Here is a 20,741-nt window from a genome sequence, read left to right as displayed (position 1 = left end):
ATCAGCATACAAATCTTCCATGAGAGTCCACTTCTGAGGTCAAATGAGAGAGCTTCAAGCACCATGACAAACAATAAGGTGCTCAAGACTGACCCCTGAAACATCTCCCATAGGAGTCCACTTCTAAAGTCAAGCGAGAGAGCTTCATGTACCATGATAAACAATAAGCAGTTCAAGACCGACTCCTAATGCATGTCAACATTCATGGGAAACTCATCACTCAAACCTCAATTTATGCTCACCTGGGTGCATGCATCCACATATATAACCATAACCAGTGTAATCAGCCACTCATCGATTCTATGCTTTCTCAGTGCTCACTTCACCAGCTCCCTATGGACTCTGTCAAAGGCTTTCTCTAAACCAACAAAAACAAGATACAGCCCCCTTTTCTTTCCTATAACTTTACCTGAAGCTAACACACAATGAATTTTGCCTCTGTGGTCCCTCTGCAAGGAATAACCCCAAACTGGATCTCATCAATATTGTTTCCCTTATCATACCTTCTAGGACTCTTTCCAGTACCTTCATTATTCGGTCCAAAACTTTTAAGCCGCTATAATCTTCTCTTTCATGGGCATCACCCTTCCCCTTATATACATTTACAATGACACTCTTCAGTCAGTCATCCGGGACAATGCACTCATATAATCAAATATATCAAATCAGTAACTAAACCCACTCTTATGTCTCCTGAAGCCTTCCACATTTCTGCAGTCAACTGAGTCACACCTGCCACCTTCCCCATCTGAATCATGCCCATTGCCCTGCTCAAAGTAGTAGCATCGATCAAAGGTCAAGGACCAAACATTGGATCTGCTGACACCAAACCTTCCCTGTTCCAGTCAAAATCTTCATTTAGCAGCCAGTTTTTTTTTTTTTTTTTTTTTTTTTTTTTAAATGCGAGGAAGAAGGAACCAAAGGCAATGAGCCCGCAATACTGTTCCCTCCAAGAGAAAAACAAAATACAAGATAGAGCCAAATTCAAGATCCATTAATTTCGAGATGCCTGGACACACTGCGTTTGAAAGACTGGAGATCATAGGAAGCAGGAAATACAGACAGAGGGAGACAGTTCCAGAGCTGACCTGTTGCATAAATGAAGGACTGAGAGTAACGGTTGACTCTTGCATTAGAGAGTTGGACAGAAAAGGGGTGAGAGTTTGCTGCTAGACAGGTGCTACGCGCCCGTCGTAGAAGTGGAGGAATGCATGGAGACAGTTCAGAGGAACAGTGACCATTGAAGTAGCGACAGGAAAGAGATAAAGATGCAACACTGCGGTGAAGAGACAGAGGTTGAAGGGAGTCAGTAAGAGGGGGAGAGTTAATAAGACGAAAAGCCTTTGACTCCACCCTATTGAGAAGAGCTGTATGTGGGAAGCCTCCCCATACATGAGAGTTGTACTCCACACAGGGGCGGATAAAACCCCTGTATAGAGTCAACAATTGTGCAGGGGTAAAGAAGGAACGGAGTCGGGTTAGCACACCCAATTGCTTGGAAGCAGATTTTACAAGAGATGTAATATGATCTTTCCAAGACAAGTCCCGAGCAAATGAAACCCCAAGCATGTTCAACGATGATGCAGGATTAAGCCGAGTATTATTAAACATACGTGGGTATACCTGTAGAAGATTTTGTCGGGTTGATATGTGCAAAAACTGAGTCTTTGATGCATTAAAAACAACCAGATTATTTTTACCCCAGTCAGAGATACGAGCCAAGTCAGACATTAGGTGTGCCATAGCCTCATCCCTTGTTCTCTTTAGGCATCTTTAATATCCTCACTGTCCACCACTATGTTTCCTTCATGACTCTTCACACACTGCTCACCTATGGTATCCTCGTTTCCCCTCTTCTTCTGATTTGCTACCTTAAATGCCACATTCTTCCTTTCAGCATTATTAAGGTTATCCAGCAAAAGTCTCTAAGACTCAGATTTTGCCCTGTATGCCGCTTTTCATGCCCTATGCTTGGCAGCCAAGTATTCCTCAATTACCACCTTTTTTCCATTCCTGGAAAAGTCTTTTCTCCTTAACTGTGGTGTCTACATCCTCATCCCACCACCATGTTAGCTACCTAATGTCTTGCAGGGGCCCCTTATCCATCCACACACTGAATCAGTAACTGTCAAGAGGTTGATACTGAGGGCTCTGTAGTGCTCATTTACACTTCTTTCAACAGCTCCTGGTTCAGTCACCACTCTACTCATCTCACTATAGAAGGCATTCCTTGTTGCTTGGTTTTTCAACTTCCATACTTTTCTCCTGGGTACATAACCATTTACTATGCTGGGTGGTAACCAAACTAAGACACCTGGTGGTCTGGCAGGTAATTATGGTAATCCAACCAGATACAGACTGTTCAGGTTTATATTCTAGGGGTGGTTGGGGTTTATTGCTCACATGATGCCACTCATGGAATGTGTGAGGCCGGTCACTCTCACCTTAAATGTCAGGAACAACTTGCCTAGCCCTGGGCCCCTACACTCCTCATGGGGCAACACAGGATAAGATGATGTATATATTATTATTATTTTTTTTTTTTATGCAAGAAAGTAGGAACCAAAGGCCAGGAGCCCACAAACCGTTCCCTCCATGAAAAAACAAAAACAACACAAAAGAGAGCCAAATTCAAGATCTGTTCATTTTCAGATGCCTGGACACACTGCATTTGAAAGACTGGAGATCACAGCTAACAGGAAATACAGACAGAGGGAGACAGTTCCAGAGCTGACCTGTTGCATAAATGAAGGACTGGGAGTAACAGTTAACTCTTGCATTAGATAGTTGGACAAAAAAGGGATGAAAGTTTGTTGCTAGCACCCGTCGAAGAGGTGGAAGGATGCGAGCAGACAGTTCAGAGGAGCAGTGACCACTGAAGTAGCAATAGAAAAGAGATAAAGATGCAACAGCGCAGTGAAGAGACAGAGGTTGAAGGGAGCCAGTAAGAGGAGGAGAGTTGAGACAAAAAGCTTTTGACTCTACCCTACTGAGATGAGCTGTATGTGAGGAGCCTCCCCACACAAGAGAGTTGTACTCTCAACACAGGCAAATAAAACCCATGTGTAAAGTCAACAACTGTGCAGGGGTAAAGAAGGCACGGAGTCGGCTTATGTACGTATGCATAAGTCCTCTTCTTCACTACCCGCTCTTTCAGCATCAAGTCACATACCAATACTATGTGCTGCTGCATGCACTCTTTGCTCTCTATAACTTAGACATCTTTCATCAACCTCCTATCAGCCCTCCTGACCATTAAATAGTCAATCTGGCATTATTACCCCTACACTCATATGCAATTAGTACTACTATAGGAAAGAAACACAAAGATGCTGTACAAAGATTATGGGGATAAAGATTACTTTACACAAATTGGTTAATGTGTGATAACACACACACACACACACACACACAGACACACAGACACACACACACACACACACACACACACACACACACACACACAAAAAGGGCACTTTAATGAACAGACAGTTCCTTCAGGATAAGTTTTCAATATTTTGGAGCCATACTGTGTAAGTATCATAAAAGGACTGAGGTTAGAGATCTGTTAAGGGAAGAAAGGTCACTGGAGAACTCTGCTGTATTCTGAAGGATAGTACAGTTTCTTTGGAGGTGAAGGCTGCAAATGTGCAACTTCAACGCTCTTTTACGGCCTGACACTTGAGTATTGGAGTACCAGAATTTTCTGTTCAGAACAGCTGCAGACATACTCATAATTTCTTTCTGATCAGCTGCTGGATGAGCATCTTGAATGCCTAATTGTCTAGTGGTTACAGATATCACTCTGAGTGAAAGCCTTGGTTTGCATACAAGGTTCTGAACTTCCAAGAGGTGGTTGGATGGTTTTCAACCAGGTGTAACATTGCCATCATGGATCACCTAACTCATTTAACCTTACATGTTCTGGAACTGATTATCCTAGACCTGAGCCCCAACTAAAAGAGTCAAATAAAGTATGGGGAAAAAAAAAAAAAAAATGCTGGATGAGAAAGGTGGTTTGCGATGCAGATGAAGAGTGGAACAGTGCAAGTAAACTGGTGAGAAACAGCAGATGAAGCAGAGTCTGAATCTTTTCTCGTGTCCTTAAAATGCTTTCAGGCACCTCTTCCTTATCAATTTATTAATGTATATTAACCTTTTTCTTATGAGAGTTATGTTTTTACCTGCAGCGAACCCGACAGCTCTATAACTGGTATACCTAGGGGAATTTCCCCCCCCCCATTATTTCGAGGAAAGTTCAAATGCCTGGTATCTGCTCTCGGAAAGCTCTGAGCAATTATCTTATGAAATAGTGGGTCCTCGAAATACGAAAGGGATAGGGACCAAAAAAAACTTTTGTAATCCGAAATTTCGTATATCGGAACGCTTTTCCCCATTGAAATATACAGTACATATAACGGGGGGATGCGTTCCCGGACCCCACTGGACCCCCCACTAAAACTTTACTCCTCCTATTTAGAAGTATGCAGTACATGTATACAGTACTATACTACTGTACAGACATAAAAAATAAAACAACTAATTACTGTAGTATTAGTACACTGTACAGTTAAATATAGACCTGTGCTGCAGCTGGAGATTCGTGTTGTTGATATGGTACTAACTTTTGTATTGTGGAATTTGTCCTACGTTTATGGCTTTCGTACCACCGGAAATTTGTACTTCAAGTTTTCGTATTTCAAGGACTCACTGTACAGAGCTGCTCAGACTGAAATTTTGAGTTGACTGAACATCAGCTGCGGTGTCAGCTGACATCAATTGACTATTAGGCGATTTTCAATTTTGGTTATAAGAAGACATTTTATCGACTTTCTTAAGAAATACAAAGTTGCTCAGCATGAAATTTTGAGTTGATATGACATGACAGCTGTTGCATCAGCTGATTATTTATCAATTTGGCCATAGGGAGGCATTTTAGCGACTTCAGTACTTACGAAACGCAAAGTTGCTCTGCTAGAAGTTTCAAGATGATTCAACATGTCAGCTGTCACATCAGCTAATATTAAGCAGTTCTTTAGATTGACCATAAGGTGCCATTTTGGCAACTTGGTTATGTTCTGCTCGGAATTTAGTGCTGAAATAGTTTCACCACAGGTCTATCAAAATAATCTCTTCTTGTTTAATATTAATACCTGGTACACTGTGGACTGTCTAAACTACATGTACATGATTATTAGTGCTCTAAATGCAGAAATAAAGTGATATGAAAGATCTGCAAGGGTGCCTCCATAACTGATGGGAATACAGCATAACCAAATGAGTGAGAAGTATGAGGATGAAGTACCAGTAATTTGGAGGAGGTTGTCACAGTTGTCTCCTACTGGGAAGGAAATTCCCAAGAGGGGAAATCAGCAATAGATAATCCCTACCAGTCAGAAGATCAATAATTTTGTTCTTCCTTTCACATAAGTAGGGGCAACAGGAAAAATCATCTCACCTTTTAAACAAATCCCATCTTTCTTTTCTGTCACTAAAAATACAAAAAATGATCCTGACTCTCTTTACCTTGTATAGGTTACTTGCAACAAGAACTCATACCAACTTTCTTCCTCTACAGTACGAGTTATTCATCATCATCATTTTAGTTTTTGAAGGCTCCAACATGCTTGCACGTGTCAGCCTTGGTCACCTAATGGCTGCTTTCCATGTTGCTCGATCTCTGGCAGCCTCCCTATTCAGTCCCCCATCCCTGAAGTCACACTCAATGACCTTGTCCCAAGTCTTTTTCAGTCTACCTCCTGCTATCCTACCCCTAACATTAACACTTCACACTTTCTGCACCCAATTATCATCTCCGTTTCTCTCCATATGCCCAAACCATCTCAATCTACCCCTCCTCATCGCAACACCAATACACTCCAGTCTTGTGCTACCTCTCAACTCTTCCATTGTAAACCCAGCCCCCCCAGGCCTCGCACTCAGGGACACACTGCGCATCCAACTAATCACTGCCATTTCTGTATGTCTGAGCCGACAAAAAGAGTATTTCTCAAGAGGGTGGAATTCGAGATACCTTTCTCAGAATCTCAGGCTGCTCCACCTTGGCTCCTTCGATAAATGAAATTATATCCACACTTTCTTTTGACTTAAGTTACTGCCAACAAGAAAACCTGCTGACCTCCAACATCAATGTGGTTCTTCCATGAGAGTCCAGAGCGAGGTGCCACCCTGCCGTAGCAGCCCTCTGGTATCTCCACCTGCAGATCAGTCTTCACCAGTGCTTTGCCCTCCGACGGCACCGCCATGTCATAGGCACTGAGAAGTGTAGATGTTACAATGGTAATATGCTGATCCAGCCTCAACACCCACTGAACCCCAAGTTGTTCTGGCAAGGTTAGGTCATAAAATATTAGGGACAAAATGAATGGAGACAAACTGACCTTGGGCATAAGATGATTTTTTTTTTAAATAGTACTTACAGGCACTCACATCAGTAAGTCAGTGATGTTCTATATCATAACTTATTTTATACAACTGGTACTACACTGTATACTGGTAACCATACTGCACAGGAAGTGATGGAACTTCATCAAGCAGTTTTTCTGTGGCTGTTGGACTTAACAGCGAAAATGAACACTGAGTGAGGTAACAATGAGGACTTAGTACATGCACAAACACCACAGTAATACTGGCTCTTCTGTATAGCTCTTGTATACCTTTTCACTGCAATGATTTTTCATGACTGGATCATCATGGAATTCTGTTATGAAGGCAAGATCTCCCATACAAACAACCAAATTGAACAAATTCATCTGGTACTAGTCCAAATCTACTTCCTAATTTTGGCATACGATAATACAACCAGAGATTGGTTGCTTTAGTGTTTTTGAAGCCTTTGCCTTATAAAATTCCTCAGTTGAACAAAATCTTTTGGGGTCTGCCTGAATATAATATTCAACAGCACAAAAAATGCAGTAGAAAGATAACAGCTGGCCAGCAGTCCACAAGGTTCAAGTTCTGATTAACCTGAGGCAACAACTACCGGTATTACTTATTTAATAAGATCATGCTGACTGATCTGGTACTGCACTGTATACACCCAACAGCTTTTTTTTTCAAGCTAAAATCTGAAACATATGCAGTTATATGGTATGACTTCCACTCATAATGCAGTATTTTTCCCGTCATATATTGTAACCTATCATCAAAGTCTAACTATCCATCTATACCAAGATGCCTCAATCCTGTAAGGGGTGGCCACAAACAAATTGTGAAATTATTTTTCATTCATTCATTCATTGCCAGACGCCATGTATCCCAGACGGGGTGGCCAATGGCTTGGAGTTAATTGTTTTACAGGGAGGGGCACTAATCCTCCACCAACCCCACTTGACACGTAGGGATGCCAGCAGCATCTGGTGTTCCCAGGCGGTCACCCATCCAAGTACTAACCAGACCCAACGTTGCTTAACTTCGCTGATCGGTGTACTCAACGTGGTCAAATTAAATTAATAGGTCTTAAAAATTTTGAATATGCATAATGTAATTCTCAAGTTATTAATTATAAAATCAAACAAATTCACACAGAACCTAACCAGACCATGAGAGGATTGTTCAGCCCTAACCTTGGCTGCAGAGTACAATACCGTACTTTGTGCACAAGTCTGAATTTTAGATTCCACAAAAGAATAATGAAATTTGGTCCCTCTCATACTTTCAGCATTCAAGAATGGGAGCTCTGCTCAATATGTCTAAACACCTGACCATACCAACACATTACAAAATGTACAGTAGACTTATCACAAGTTTAACCCATGTACACCCAGCAGTTTTTTTTTTTTAGCTAAAATCTGAAACATAAGCAGTCATATGGCATGATATATCAAAACTTTTGTGTAAGCTTCAACTGGTTATAATCGCATTAGTCTACAAAGAAACATTATGGAAACCCCGAACTAGTACGAAGTTCCTGGTTTTGGGCCTTGTATAACTTTTTCGGCATTAAATACAGCACCTGAGTATCTGCGAGTAATGGTCTGCAACTATACATTATAACAAAACAAACCATTCGGCAACCATTTACCTGCACAGATCAAACCCAGCAGCAAACTTAGAGCCTTTGCTAGGCGGGAAAGCTTGGTCTGTAAGCTTCTTGAACCTCAGAACGTGCTTCATATCCCCAGGCATGATGTTTGTTCACCGTATACTAACTTGGAGTTCGGATAAGGGTAGTCTGGCGAACTGTGAGGTTAAGCTGGAGAAAGAGTTTATACAGAACACTTCCGCGCCTCCCGAGCTGTGCCTTTCTCCTTACTCGAGTTTGCGGAAGCCGGGAGCCCTGAGGAAAGGTCGCATGCGATCCTTTCTTTTGAAATTTAGCGCGCAACGGTATCCCCGACCCCAAGCGGCGCGACGAAATACCGAATCGGCACTTTTTTTTTCACCTAATAGGTTCAAACCCACCTAATTATCTGAAATCTGGTCAAAACATTGTGCTTGATTTAACAAGTAATAAACAAATTAGGATTCAGAGCAAAAACGCGCTAAAGTAAGCGAATAATTCCCATTTTGATCGCCGACATGCTTTGGCAAATACTGTACAGCAAGGCCTAATTCTTTAGGCCTTGCTGTACAGTGCAAGCAAGAGAAGTCTGTCAAGGCAAGATGTTGACCTAAAAGCAACCGCAAAGTTTAGCGAATTTTTGCTCTGACTCCCAAGGTTTTACTAACAGTATTTAAACAACACCGGATTTCAGATAATTAGGTGTGTATAAACTTATATGGTGATAAAAAATTATAATATTTTCCAATTACAAGTGCCGATTCGATAAATGACCGCCGATTCGGTATTTCGTTGCTTCCTATCCGCGAGCTCGTTGCGTGCGGCGGTCATTTACCGGATCGGCACTTACAGGCGAATAATATAATTAGTTTTATCACCCCATAGGTTCATACCACTGAGCTCTATAGTATGGAGAGACTTTTTCATGGGTAGCACCGCATAATTAACGTAGCCACTAGCCGCCGCCACGGAGGCGCTGGTGTAGCGGCAGCCATGTTACACCCCGCCTGATGCCCGCGTTTTTGTACTCTTCTCTGAGATTTTGAAAGCAGCTGATGATTCCGGAATATATAGTGCCCTGGTCCACTGTGCAGCTTACGGATACGAAAATGGTCACAGGAATTCACTGAAGATAGATGGCGTTACATTTCGCAAGTAAAAAAATAGTTCTATAACATTACTGCAGGGTCCACACCCACGGGAAGCCCAGGGAGGGGTGTCGCAACACACACCCCAGGGAGGACCCACGGCCCAACACCCATCCCAAGAGGAGACCACAGGGAGGTGCTTAGGAAGCAGGTAAGGCTCGGTTGAGACGGGCCTATGTCTTCCCCGACCCTGCGACCCTCTTCCCCGCAATGCAGCCACCAGCAGGAATGCCACCCCGGCAGACTACTGTACACTGCAGCTGTGCCAGCCCTCGCCAGGATCGGGGTGGGACTTGTCTCAGTACAGTCCCAAGCAGAACCACGGTGACAGCCACCAGCCACACTGGGAAGGAAGAGAGGGCCTCCAGCCGCTCTTTAGCTGTTGCCCCTTGCAGCATCGCAGTGACGGCCACCAGCCACACCGCTAAGGAAGAGAGGGTCACCAGCCGCTCTTTATCTGCAACCGCTCCTGGGAGCAGCACCGTGGTGACGGCCACCAGCCGCACTGGGGAGGAAGAGACAGTCACCATCTGCTCTTCGGCTTATAACCCAGAGAAAGGCAGAACCGCAGTGACGGCGACAAGCCACACCAGGGAGGGACGGTCACTGTACGCCCTTCGTCTGCCACCTCAGGGAGCACCATTGTGGTGATGGTCACCAGTTGCACCAGGAATGAAGGGACAGCCACTGTACACCCTTTGTCCACTGCCCTGGTGACTACTCTGGAGAAAGTCCCTGGCTCGCCCATCCAGAGGCTGAGTGGGACACGTTTCTCTCTCTCTCTCTCTCTCCACAGGTGCAGCTCCCCTGAGGAGTTGCAGCTGGAGGAGCTTTGGCGAGGGCCCATCACAAGCCTGGGCATTAGTGTGTAGCGATTTTTATTAGCGGAGGTTGTTCGCTTGCTGGTGTTAAGTGCCTTAGGTGTGAGAGCTAGTTACCTATGTAGCACTTTGGCGAGTGTGGTAATTCGCTACTTTATATGTAAAATGCCCGCCGTGCCCGCTGCCGGACCTCCCACCTCCACCCCCCACCCCACCACCGGGCCGCCACCGCACCACCATCCCAGGAGGACACAACGGTGGGGTTAGTGACCCCAATCAAGAGGGTCACCAGGACACTATGGTCCTGGGCCCTTGTTCGCTGCAACTGCCCCAACACCAGGTGACCGGGGAAAGGCAACTACCTTGCGGGCAGAACAACCGTCGTCAGAATAGGGGTGGGACTGAACAAGATTCAGTCCCAGGTAACACCGTATTGACGGCTATTGTTACACCCTCTAGGGCATGAGGCCCAAGGGCAGGAGGCCCAAGGCTATGGCCTAACAAAGTGTACAAGGGTAAGGCGACCCAAGGCTCCGGCCTTAGTACACCAGAAAGAGAGAGTTGCCCCAGTGCATCCCTCTCTTGCTGTTCTCCCCTTCAGGAGCAACACCGCGCCGACGGTCTCTATACGTGGCGGGGAAGGAGCGGCCTTGTACACCCTTCAGTTGTTTCTGATTGGACAGATCAGCTTCTGGCTACGGCCAGAGCACGGACCAGGGTAAAGAGCCCCTGCTACCGTACATGTAGCTCTTCCCTATTACGGGAGCAACACCGCGCCGACGGTCTCTATACGTGGCAGGGAAGGAGCGGCCGTGTACGCCCTTCAGTTGCTCTCAGTAAGACGGGTAGGCACTCGGCTCCGGCCGGGGCACGTACCAGGGTAGAGAAGCCCCTGAAGGTAGTTTCAGTTCGTACTGGAGAGAGTGTGGCCTCTGTGCCCCTCACTCTGGCTTGTCTCCTACTACGGGAGTGGGGGAGTCAGCACACCTCTGTACACCTTTGGAGTGGCAGTAGGCCGTCTGACTAAGGCAGGTGCGGCCGTAGGCCGTCTCCTGCTTCATGAGGGAGGAGTGGCTATTGGCCGTCTCAGGGGAAGCACCTTCAGAGTGGCAATGGGCCATCTGGCGAAGGCGGGAGCGGCGGTAGGCCGTCTCCTTCTGCAGAAGGGAGGAGCGGCAGTAGGCCGTCTCAGGGGCAATGTCTTCGGAGCGGCAATTGGCCGTGTGATGAAGGCGGGAGCGGGAGTAGGCCGTCTCCTTCTGCCGGAGGGAGGAGCAGCAGTAGGCCGTCTCGAGGGCACCACCTTCGGAGCGGCAATTGGCCATCTGACGAAGGCTGTAGTGGCAGTAGGCCGTCTCCTTCGGCCGGAGAGGGGAGCAGCAGTAGGCCGTCTCCAGGGCAGCACCTTCGGAGCGGCAGTAGGCCATCTGGCGAAGGCGGGAGCGGTAATAGGCCATCTCCTGCAGGAGGGAGGAGCGGCAGTAGGCTGTCTCTGTAGGGGCACCTTCGGAGTGGCAATTGGCCGTCTGGCGAGGGCGGGAGTTGCAGTAGGCCGTCTCCTGAGGGGCACCTTCGGAGCGGCAATTGGCCGTCTGGCGAGGGCGGGAGTGGCAGTAGGCCGTCTCCTGAGTGGCACCTTCAGAGTGGCAATTGGCCATCTGGCGAGGGCAGGAGTGGCAGTAGGCCGTCTCCTGAGGGGCGCTGTCTGGAGTTATGAGAGCAACTCCACCCCTAGTTGATTCAGCAATCTCACTCCCTGAAGGTAGTGTCCTTCTCGTGCTATGGTGATGGCGCGACGGCTGAGTGACATGGGGGTGCACGGCTCAGGCTGATGTATGTCGTTGTTGCACTGTATCCCGTCGTCTGGTGGCAGCTACTCCATAGGGTGTGGGCAGGGGTGTCTGTGTGTTTCTGGGGGCACTATGCTGTTCTTTTCTCACCGTGTTTCTGGGGGCACTACGCTGTTCTTCTCCCACCTTGTTTTCTGGGACACTATCTTGTAAGCCACGCATTTCAGAAGTGAAAAAGTTACTACATGACAGTATTGTGATACCAACTCTAACGTATGGAAATGAAGCTTGGACCTTGTTGAAGGGACAGCAGTCTAGAGTGAGAGCAGTGGAAATGAGTTATTTGAGTGGAGCATGTGGAGTCACGTGGAGAGAGACTGACAAATGAGGATGTGAAGGAGCATTGTGGTGTGGATGTGGATGTTATAGGATGCATTAGATGCATTAGGAGAAACACACTGAGGTGGTTTGGCCATGTGGAGAGGATAGAAAGTGAGAGACTGACAAGGAGAGCGTATGTGAGTGAGGTAGATGGGGGGAGAGGGAGGGAGGGGCCAAAGATGAGATGGAGGGATGGAGTGGAAAAGTATATGAAAGAAGGGGGTGTGAACTGGGAGCAGGGCAATGAAATGGCGGGGGACAGGGCGACATGGAGGCGATTTGTTTGTGGTCACCCCTTATGGCATTAAGGCGTCTGGCAATAGATAGATAGAACAAGCAATCACATAAATAAAACATTATTAATAAAAAGTGCATAAAAATTAATGTACAGCTTATGAAATAACTACGCTTACAATAGGAGGCTAACTGGCAACTCTGACACCAACGGTAAAATACCAGAAACAGAAACTTCCAGCCATCGTTCTTCTCCAAGATCTATTAATAATGGTGTTCCTTAGGGCTCTGTCCTATCACCAACTCTCTTCCCTTTATTCATCGATGACCTAAGCTGTACATCTAACCCTATCCACTCATACGCTGATGACTCCACCCTTCACCTTTCCATTCGGTTCCCGCAACGTCCATCTCAGCAGTTACTTCAGCAAACAAGGGCTGAAGCTATGACACATCTAATGTCGGACTTGGCTCGTATCTCTGACGGGAGTAAAAATAATCTTGTTTTTAATGCATCAAAGACTCAATTCATACACCTATCACCCAGCAAAATCTTCCACAAGTGTACCCACTAATGTTTAATAATATTCATCTGAATCCCGCGTCATCCTTGAACATGCCTAGGGTTTCATTTACTCGGGTCTTATCTTGGAATGATCATATCACATCTCTTGTAAAATCTGCTTCCAAGAGATTAGGTGTGCTAAGCCGACTCTGTTCCTTCTTTACCCCTGCACAATTGTTGACTCTATACACGGGTTTTATCCGCCCCTGTTTAGAGTACAACTCTCATGTGTGGGGAGGCTTCCCACATGCAGCTATTCTCAATAGGGTGGAGTCAAAGGCTTTTCTTCTCATTAACTCTTCTCCTCTTACTGGCTCCCTTCAACCTCTGTCTCTTCGCCACACTGTTGCATCTTTATCTCTTTTCTATTGCTGCTTCAATGGTCACTGCTCCTCTGAACTGTCTGCTTCCATTCCTCCACCTCTACGACGGGCACGTAGCTCCCGTCTAGCAGCAAACTCTCATCCCTTTTCTGTCCAGCTCTCTAATGCAAGAGTTAACCGTTACTCCCAGAACTTCATTTATGCAACAGGTTTACTCTGGAACTGTCACCCTCTGTCTGTATTTCCTGCTAGCTATGATCTCCAGTCTTTCAAACGCAGTGTCCAGGCATCTCGAAATGATCGGATCTTGAAGTATGCTCTCTATTGTATTTTGTTTTTCTCTTGGACGGAACAATTTTGCAGGCTCGTGCCCTTTGGTTCCTTCTCCCTAGCATAAAAAAGACACCTAACTAGCAAATCTCGCTTCTCAGCTATAGAGATAGATAGATAGATAAATAGAATCTTGTACCCATGTCAGCAATTAACTTCAGAGGCAGTAATTACGTGAATCATACTAAATGCTGTAGTAGTTCATCTTATATAATTAGTGATGCCTGTTTTTGTTTTTCATCTTACTGTTGATATAATAGCTTCACGATGAAAAACTCAGCTCACACCGAAACTTTCCCGCGTTAGAGATCTCTCCATTTATTTTCTCTGTTGCCCTACACAGTCTCGTAACTTGGGCATCTTTATAATTGCCCTACAGTACACTATGTGAAATACCTCCGCGGTGGAGTGAGCCAGACACCACAACCCCAGGAGGAGAGTATGAGAGGGTGACACCCACCCCACAAAGGGACAACAGAGAGGCTGGCTTACCTGGCTCACCGTCCAGGTTAAAGCAACATATCTCTCCCGCGACCCAGCGCCCCTCTTCCCCACAGCCAGACCACCCGGCAGTGTGCAGGTAAAGTACACTACTCCTCAGGAGTGGGAACGCTCACCAGAATCGGGGTGGGACTTGTATTAACAAGCTCCCAAGCACAACTTCAGACACCGAGTCCTCTGGGTCGGCCTCCTATTTAATAGAGGACTCAGGAGGAGCCTCAAGGGTTGCTATTCCCTTACGACAGGAAGGCACGCTCTGCCGGAGCTGTGGCAAAAGCCAAGAGAGTTTGTCCGACCTCTTCCTTCCACCAGCACCGGGACAGGAATCCTGACCCTTACAGAAGGAGGGCACACTCCGTCGGAGCTGTGGTAAAAGCCGGGAGAGTTTGTCTGGCCTCCTCCTCCCACCGTCACAGGGGCAGGAATCCCAGGCCCTATGGCTGGAGTGCAGGCCCTACTGGATACGCAGCTGTGGCTGGGAGAGCTCAACAGGCACTATCTCCCAGCTGCCCGGGTCGGCGGTGTCCCAGACAGTCTCCTCTGACTCCTTCCACTCTCCTGCCTCCTCTAGGAGCCCAAGCAGTGCCCAACGGGGCTGCCTGATTGAGGGAGAGTCCCCTGGACCTCCCCCGCATACCCCAGACAGGAGTTTTGGCGAGGCCCTATGGGCCCACCAAGCAGGAAGCTCAACCCCTGGTCACCCTACCTCCGCCAGTCCCCAGGCCCCTGTGGAGGGGAATGCCCCTATCACCGTCCACCACCTCTGCTGCAGAATAAGGCACCCCTCTCCCCACCTCCCTACCCGAGAAGGTGGGATTTGCTCCCCTACAGGCTCCTCACCTGAGACCAGACTGGGCGAGACATCCCCAAGGCCAGGTGTCCCGTTCTTGCAGCCTCGCCTTCCCCAGGTGCTGATGGGCTGCGCCAGGATGAAAGGCCACAGTCCAACCCTGACGGCCTCCTCCTCCAGTCAAGACTGGAGCCCCTGGAGACAGCAGGCCTCCCCAGACACTCGCTGTGATGGTCGGCTCTACCCTGGTGCAGGCGGCTGCAGTTCCTCCCTGACGGCTGCCCCTGCCAGACGAGACAACAGTGCAGTAAGGACATCTTCCCGGCCGACCCTAGGCCTGGGCCTCCCCACGTCCCATCCCAGGACCCCAACGATGACTAAGGGCTGGCAACGAGCAGCGCGCCTCCTGGCCCTCTTCAGCCCTAGCCCAGAAAGCCCTGTCTCCAGCCCAGCCATAGTGGCTAGGAAGCCACCTTACACACCACCTGCCCTCTCTTCCCAGACTAGTAGCAGCTACCTGGACCACCATCCCCTACACGACTCGCCGGGTGGCCCATCTCCCATGTCCGGCCACCAGCTGAAGTTCCCAGCATAGGCCCCTCTGCCCCATGGGCCGTGTCCTTCCCTCCACATGAACTGTGAGTACCAGACACTGTGCCTATCTGCTCCCCCCCCCCACGTGCTACTAGATCCCTCCCCCAGTGAACTAACCCCTGTGCCCCCCCCCTCCCCATACCGCATGGTGCCTCCCCAGTTCTATATAATCCCCCCTTACGCCTCCCCCTCCTCCTAGCAACCGTGGTGTTTTCTCCCTTCAGTGTGTCATAGTGGACTCTGCCTGTGAGCTTGTATGCGGAGTGCTCGACACCCCTTCCCTGGGGTCAGTTCCCCAACAGTGACAACCCTCCCCGCAGTGCCGCTCCCCTACCGGGCAGTATACCTCAGTGTGATCCCTTCCAGTGAGTTTTCTCTCTCCCTTCCCTAGGCCCCCAACCCCTGGCTCCCACACAAGTAACTCCACCCTAGACACACTAATCCCCTCCCCCCCTTCCCCCCATCGAGCATGAACTATCATTTACTCTCGTCCTATGTGACGCGTCTATAGTCTATGGTTAGTTAGGGCCTCGTCCTATGTGACGTGTAACTATTGTGTAATGCTAGGTGTTTTAGGTCCGGCTTCCCGTCCCCTAAATGCCTAGTGTGTAGCGGGGCTCTCCTGGACTGGAGCTTAGACAAATAGGAGTGGGGTAGGACACAAAAACTCAAGGCAACAACCTTACACGTGTATTACTAAGTTGGACAGGGGAACAAGTAGATGTCATTGATACAGATACACTGGGCAATTACAACTCTTATGTCTAGATATGGGTTATCAGTATTGTGCAGGATACTGCTTGGGTCACAGTGAATAGCACTTGAGGCAGTGTTATTAATTATGGGAAGTCCGGGTTTTCTATATTCATGGAGTTACTAATGTTATTCCTTGCTGGTAAGTGTTTCATTGGCACGAATATGGTCTTAGTATCAGGAGGTATTTTCTGGTGGTAGCGTATTCACTCTGATAGACTCAACTCTCACTGGGTGGCCGTATTTGTGGTTACACTGTCGCTGTTACTCACTTCACCACTTTGATATTATCACTGACTTCCATTAGAGGGTTAGTTCACTGTTCTGCCTTTATATCACTAGGTCACAGACACTGTACTATCACTGTCACTCCTTTCGGGTCCGGGCATCGTGGAGGTCAGGTACAAGGGCGGTGGGGTGTCACAGCTCCGCTACTGATGGGGCTGGGTTCTGCCGGGGGCCTTTATATCCAGAGGCCACGGGATCACACGCAGGGGCGTCCGTTCTCATCCAGGACTGTGGGTGGCGAAGGGTCCCGCACTCTCGGGGCTGGGGACGGGAGTACAGCCCTCAGGGCTGGGGTCAGATAACTGCCTGAACCTTTTGTTCAGGCTTCTGACGTAGGACGAAGATCTCCGATGTTGAGGTGTGGGGAGTTCCCGCCCGGGAGTCCTGGGGGCAGTCTAGGGATCCTGAGGGCTGCGGTCCCCAGGACTTGGCGGCACCATCAGAAAGGGGCTGCGGCACCAATCTGCGTAGGGGTCCGTCAGGTGGGTCTCCTCCAGGTCCGGTTGTAGGGAGCAGAGGCCGAGGGAGACCAAGGGGCCTCTCCAGTACTCCTCTAGGCCCGAGACTCCCTCTGGGTCGTGGGTCGAGGAACAGGCGTCAGCATCAGACAGAGGAGCGACTACAGGCCATCTCCTGCTGTAGGGCCCGGCTACTGGCCATGACCTCCTGGGGGCGTGGCTACTGGGTGTCACCAAGGCCCGGCTACTGGCCATGGCCTCCTGGGGGCGTGGCTACTGGCCGTTGCCAAGTCCCGGCTACTGGCCATGGCCTAGGGGAGTGAGCAACTACCAGCAGACTCAAAGGCACCTTCGGAGAGGCTACTGGCCATTGCCTAGGGGAGTGAGCAACTACCAGCAGACTCAAAGGCACCTTCGGAGAGGCTACAGGCCATCTCCTGACGAAGGTGGGAGTGGCTACGGGCCGTCTTCTGGTTCCCCTCAGAGCAGCTGCAGGCTGTCTCCTTCAGGAGGTTTGAGTGGCTACAGGCCGTCTCAGGGAAGACACCTTCAGAGCGGCTGCTGGCCGTCTCCTTCAGGAGGGGTGAGCGGCTACAGGCCATCTCAGGGAAGACACCTTCCGAGTGGCTACAGGTCGTCTCCTGATGAAGGTGGGAGTGGCTACAGGCCTTCTCCTGATTGCCCTCAGAGCGGCTACAGGCCATCTCCTTCTGGAGGGGTGAGCAGCTACAGGCCGTCTCGAGGAAGGCACCTTCGGAGCGGCTACAGGCCATCTCCTTATTACTTTCAGAGCGGCTACAGGCCGTCTCCTTCAGGAGGGGTGAGCGGCTACAGGCTGTCTCGGGGAAGACACCTTCAAAGAGGCTGCAGGCCGTCTCCTGAAGAAGGCGGGAGTGGCTACAGGCTGTCTCCTTCAGGAAAGCTGAGCAGCTACAGGATGTCTCAGGAAGGACACCTTTGGAGCAGCTACAGGCCGTCTCCTTAGCAAGGGGTGAGCAGCTACAGGCCGTCTCCTTAGCAAGGGGTGAGCAGCTACAGGCCGTCTCCTTAGCAAGGGGTGAGCAGCTACAGGCCGTCTCATGGGTGCTGGCAGGAGCTGGAGAAACAGCTTCACCCTGAATCTGGTTGGGGAAGGCTCGCCCGGAAGGTAGTCTAGTATTCCTGCTATGGTGGCGGTGGGCGAGTTCCGGGTCATAGGGGCGCGCGGCCCAGGCGGACTTATGCCGTTGTAGCTCTGAGTCCCGGCGCGCTGTCGTTGCTTCTCTGTGTGCTCCTTGTGGGGGTGTCTGGGCACTTTCGGGGGCACTATACTGCATTATATATATATATATATATATATATATATATATATATATATATATATATACCTGGTATATATATAAACACTGGCTTTTGTACACCACTAATGGAGGTACTGATGGAACTTCTTGTTGAAAGGGATGTCGAGGCGGCTCTTACAGAACGTAATTGAAGTGCCCACCCCCACGGGAAGCCCAGGGAGGGGTGTCACAACACCCACCGCATGGAGGACCCACGGCCAGGTTGGTAAAATATCCACCCATAGGGGAAGCCACGGGGAGGCTTGCAGAGCACGCAAGGGATCTGAGCCAGAGGATCCTACATCCCCCACCACCATGCGCTCCTCTTCCTCTCAAGCAGACCCAATGAGAGGTGTGCAGTGCTTGTACACTACACTCCAGCCAGACCAGCACTCGCCAGGATTGGGGTGGGACTTGTCCTAGTACAGTCCCAAGAAGCACCGCTGTGATGACCACTGTACACACCAAGAAAGAATGGATGGCCTCTGTATACCCTTCAGTTGTTGCCCCCTGCAGCCCCACAGTGATGGCCACTGTACCCATCGGGAAGGAACTGATGGCCACTGTACGAACTTCAGCTGCAGCCACTTCTGGGACCAGCCCCGCGGTTACGGCCACTGTATGCACCGTGAGGGAAGTGACGGCCACTGTATGCACTTTGGCTAGTAACCCAGAGAGAGAGGCAGATGCATAGTGATGGCCACTGTATGCACCGGGATGGAAGAGACGACCACTGTCCTGTCTTCGGCTGTTGTCATTAGGGCCTGTGGACCCGCGGTGATGGCCACTGTACGCCCTTCATCCACTGCTCTTGAGACTACCCCCTTGGAGGAAGTCCCTGGCTCGGCCCACCACCCATCTGGAGGCCAAGTGGGATGCCTTTCTCACTCTCCCCACAGGTGCAGCCCCCCAGAGGAGTTGCAGCTAGAGGAGCTGTGGCGAGGGCCCATCTCGAGCCTGGGGATTCGTGCCCTGCAGCCAGCCCCCAGACAACGCCCTCTGCTGATGGACTTCACGAGGAAGAGATGCCTCAGGCAGCTCCTGACGGTGGTCCAACCCTGTGGAGACCGCAGCCCCTAGACACCCAGGGGCATCCCTAGGACTCCGGGGCGGGACCTCCCCAGCCCCACCCGCAGGCAGTCCTCCTCCAGGAGCAGATGGAGGCAAGCCCACCTGCTGGCCTTGTTCGACACCAGTCCAGAGGGCCGCCTTCACTGTCGAGGCCTCACTAGGAAAGGGCCTTCCTCCATGCCTACCAGCAGCCCTGTCTGGACAACATCGCCCCTAGCAGTAGTCCTGTGCCTCCTTCAGGAAGGCATGCCTGACAAGCTACCTCCCACGCCCGGGCACCACCTACAAGCCACCCAGACCCCCAACAGCCCAGGCCAGAGTCTATTAGCCTGATTGTGTCCCCATTAACCTGTCTATTTATACTATTGTCATTGTACTGTACTGATTGTAACTAAGGTAATATACATGTAAGGTTGGCCATCCGAGTTTTTATGCCGTTCCTCTTGTTGTGTATTCTTGTTCCGGTCTTGAAAGAGAACCCTGGCTCAGTAGCTAGTGTTCTAAAGACACCTAGCATAACAATGGTGGCCAGCGGTGGTTCTTGACCCAATCAGAATACAAAGAGGAGCAAACAGGGAAGTCTAGCAAAATGGCGGCCAAACCTCACGTCTAGTTACCAAAGTTTGATCCTGAGCAGTATGATATCAATGTATACCTGTCCATGGTTAAGCCACTACTGGACATAGACTTTGAAAATGACAGGGAGAAAATAGCTGTCACCCTGCCACACCTGGGCAAGGCAGTATCAAGTATTGCCTCCGAGCTCATCCCGGATTTAACATGGGCGCAGTTTACTCATGACGCAGGCAGTTACGCCATCTTTGGGGAAAGTCATAGCCTTGACACAGCTAGACACCTTCACCTACGATGGCAACCTGGACGACACACCCAGGCAAGGCGACTCATCACCATTGCTTACCCGGAGACTGACACAGCCAAGCAAGAACAACTTATCTTCAGTATCCTGTTAAGGATCCTCCCCTGCACCATAAGGAAACATTTCACAATCTTTCACCCAACGGGAGACCTTGACAGGGATATTCAACTTATCGGGTGTCTTTTCGCCCTTCTCACCACCCCACAACACATCAGTGCAGTGAGCGGAATCCCGATGAATCTGGCACAACCCTCTAAACCACAGATGTCTCCCAGATGCAAAGTTTCACCAACACCACCCAGTAGGGCCAAGGCACCCCCCACCAAAAGGTGCCCTCTTTCTAACGAAAATACCGACCAGATTTCCATAGATCTGTGGGAATTTTCAGCACGTCATCACCGATGCCCCATTCATGACATGCGGGAACAATTCATAGCTGCCCGAAGGAAACCAGCAACCCAAGGCCGCCACATGT

At 49.3% G+C, this 20,741-nt stretch overlaps 1 protein-coding gene across 1 annotated transcript in view; it reads right to left on the bottom strand.

Moving 5' to 3' along the window:
* The window catches only part of dUTPase (Deoxyuridine triphosphatase), a 32,125-nt gene extending 23,953 nt beyond the window's left edge, over positions 1–8,172 (bottom strand). The window contains exons 1-2 of the mRNA XM_080274436.1: positions 8,045–8,172; positions 6,140–6,276 (exon numbers count right to left, since the gene is read on the bottom strand). Of these exons, the coding sequence (XP_080130562.1) occupies positions 6,140–6,276; positions 8,045–8,148 (241 nt within the window). The 5' untranslated portion in view covers positions 8,149–8,172. The remainder of the gene's footprint in view (positions 1–6,139; positions 6,277–8,044) is intronic.
* Between the last annotated feature and the right edge of the window lie 12,569 nt (positions 8,173–20,741).

Source organism: Coenobita brevimanus, chromosome 57 (assembly GCF_032717465.1).
Source record: "Coenobita brevimanus isolate Jiangsu-jjx chromosome 57, ASM3271746v2, whole genome shotgun sequence".
In the NCBI taxonomy this organism is placed as follows: Eukaryota; Metazoa; Arthropoda; class Malacostraca; order Decapoda; family Coenobitidae; genus Coenobita; species Coenobita brevimanus.
The sequence above is the reverse complement of the archived record's forward strand: the minus strand, read 5'-3'. Positions and strand labels throughout refer to the sequence as shown.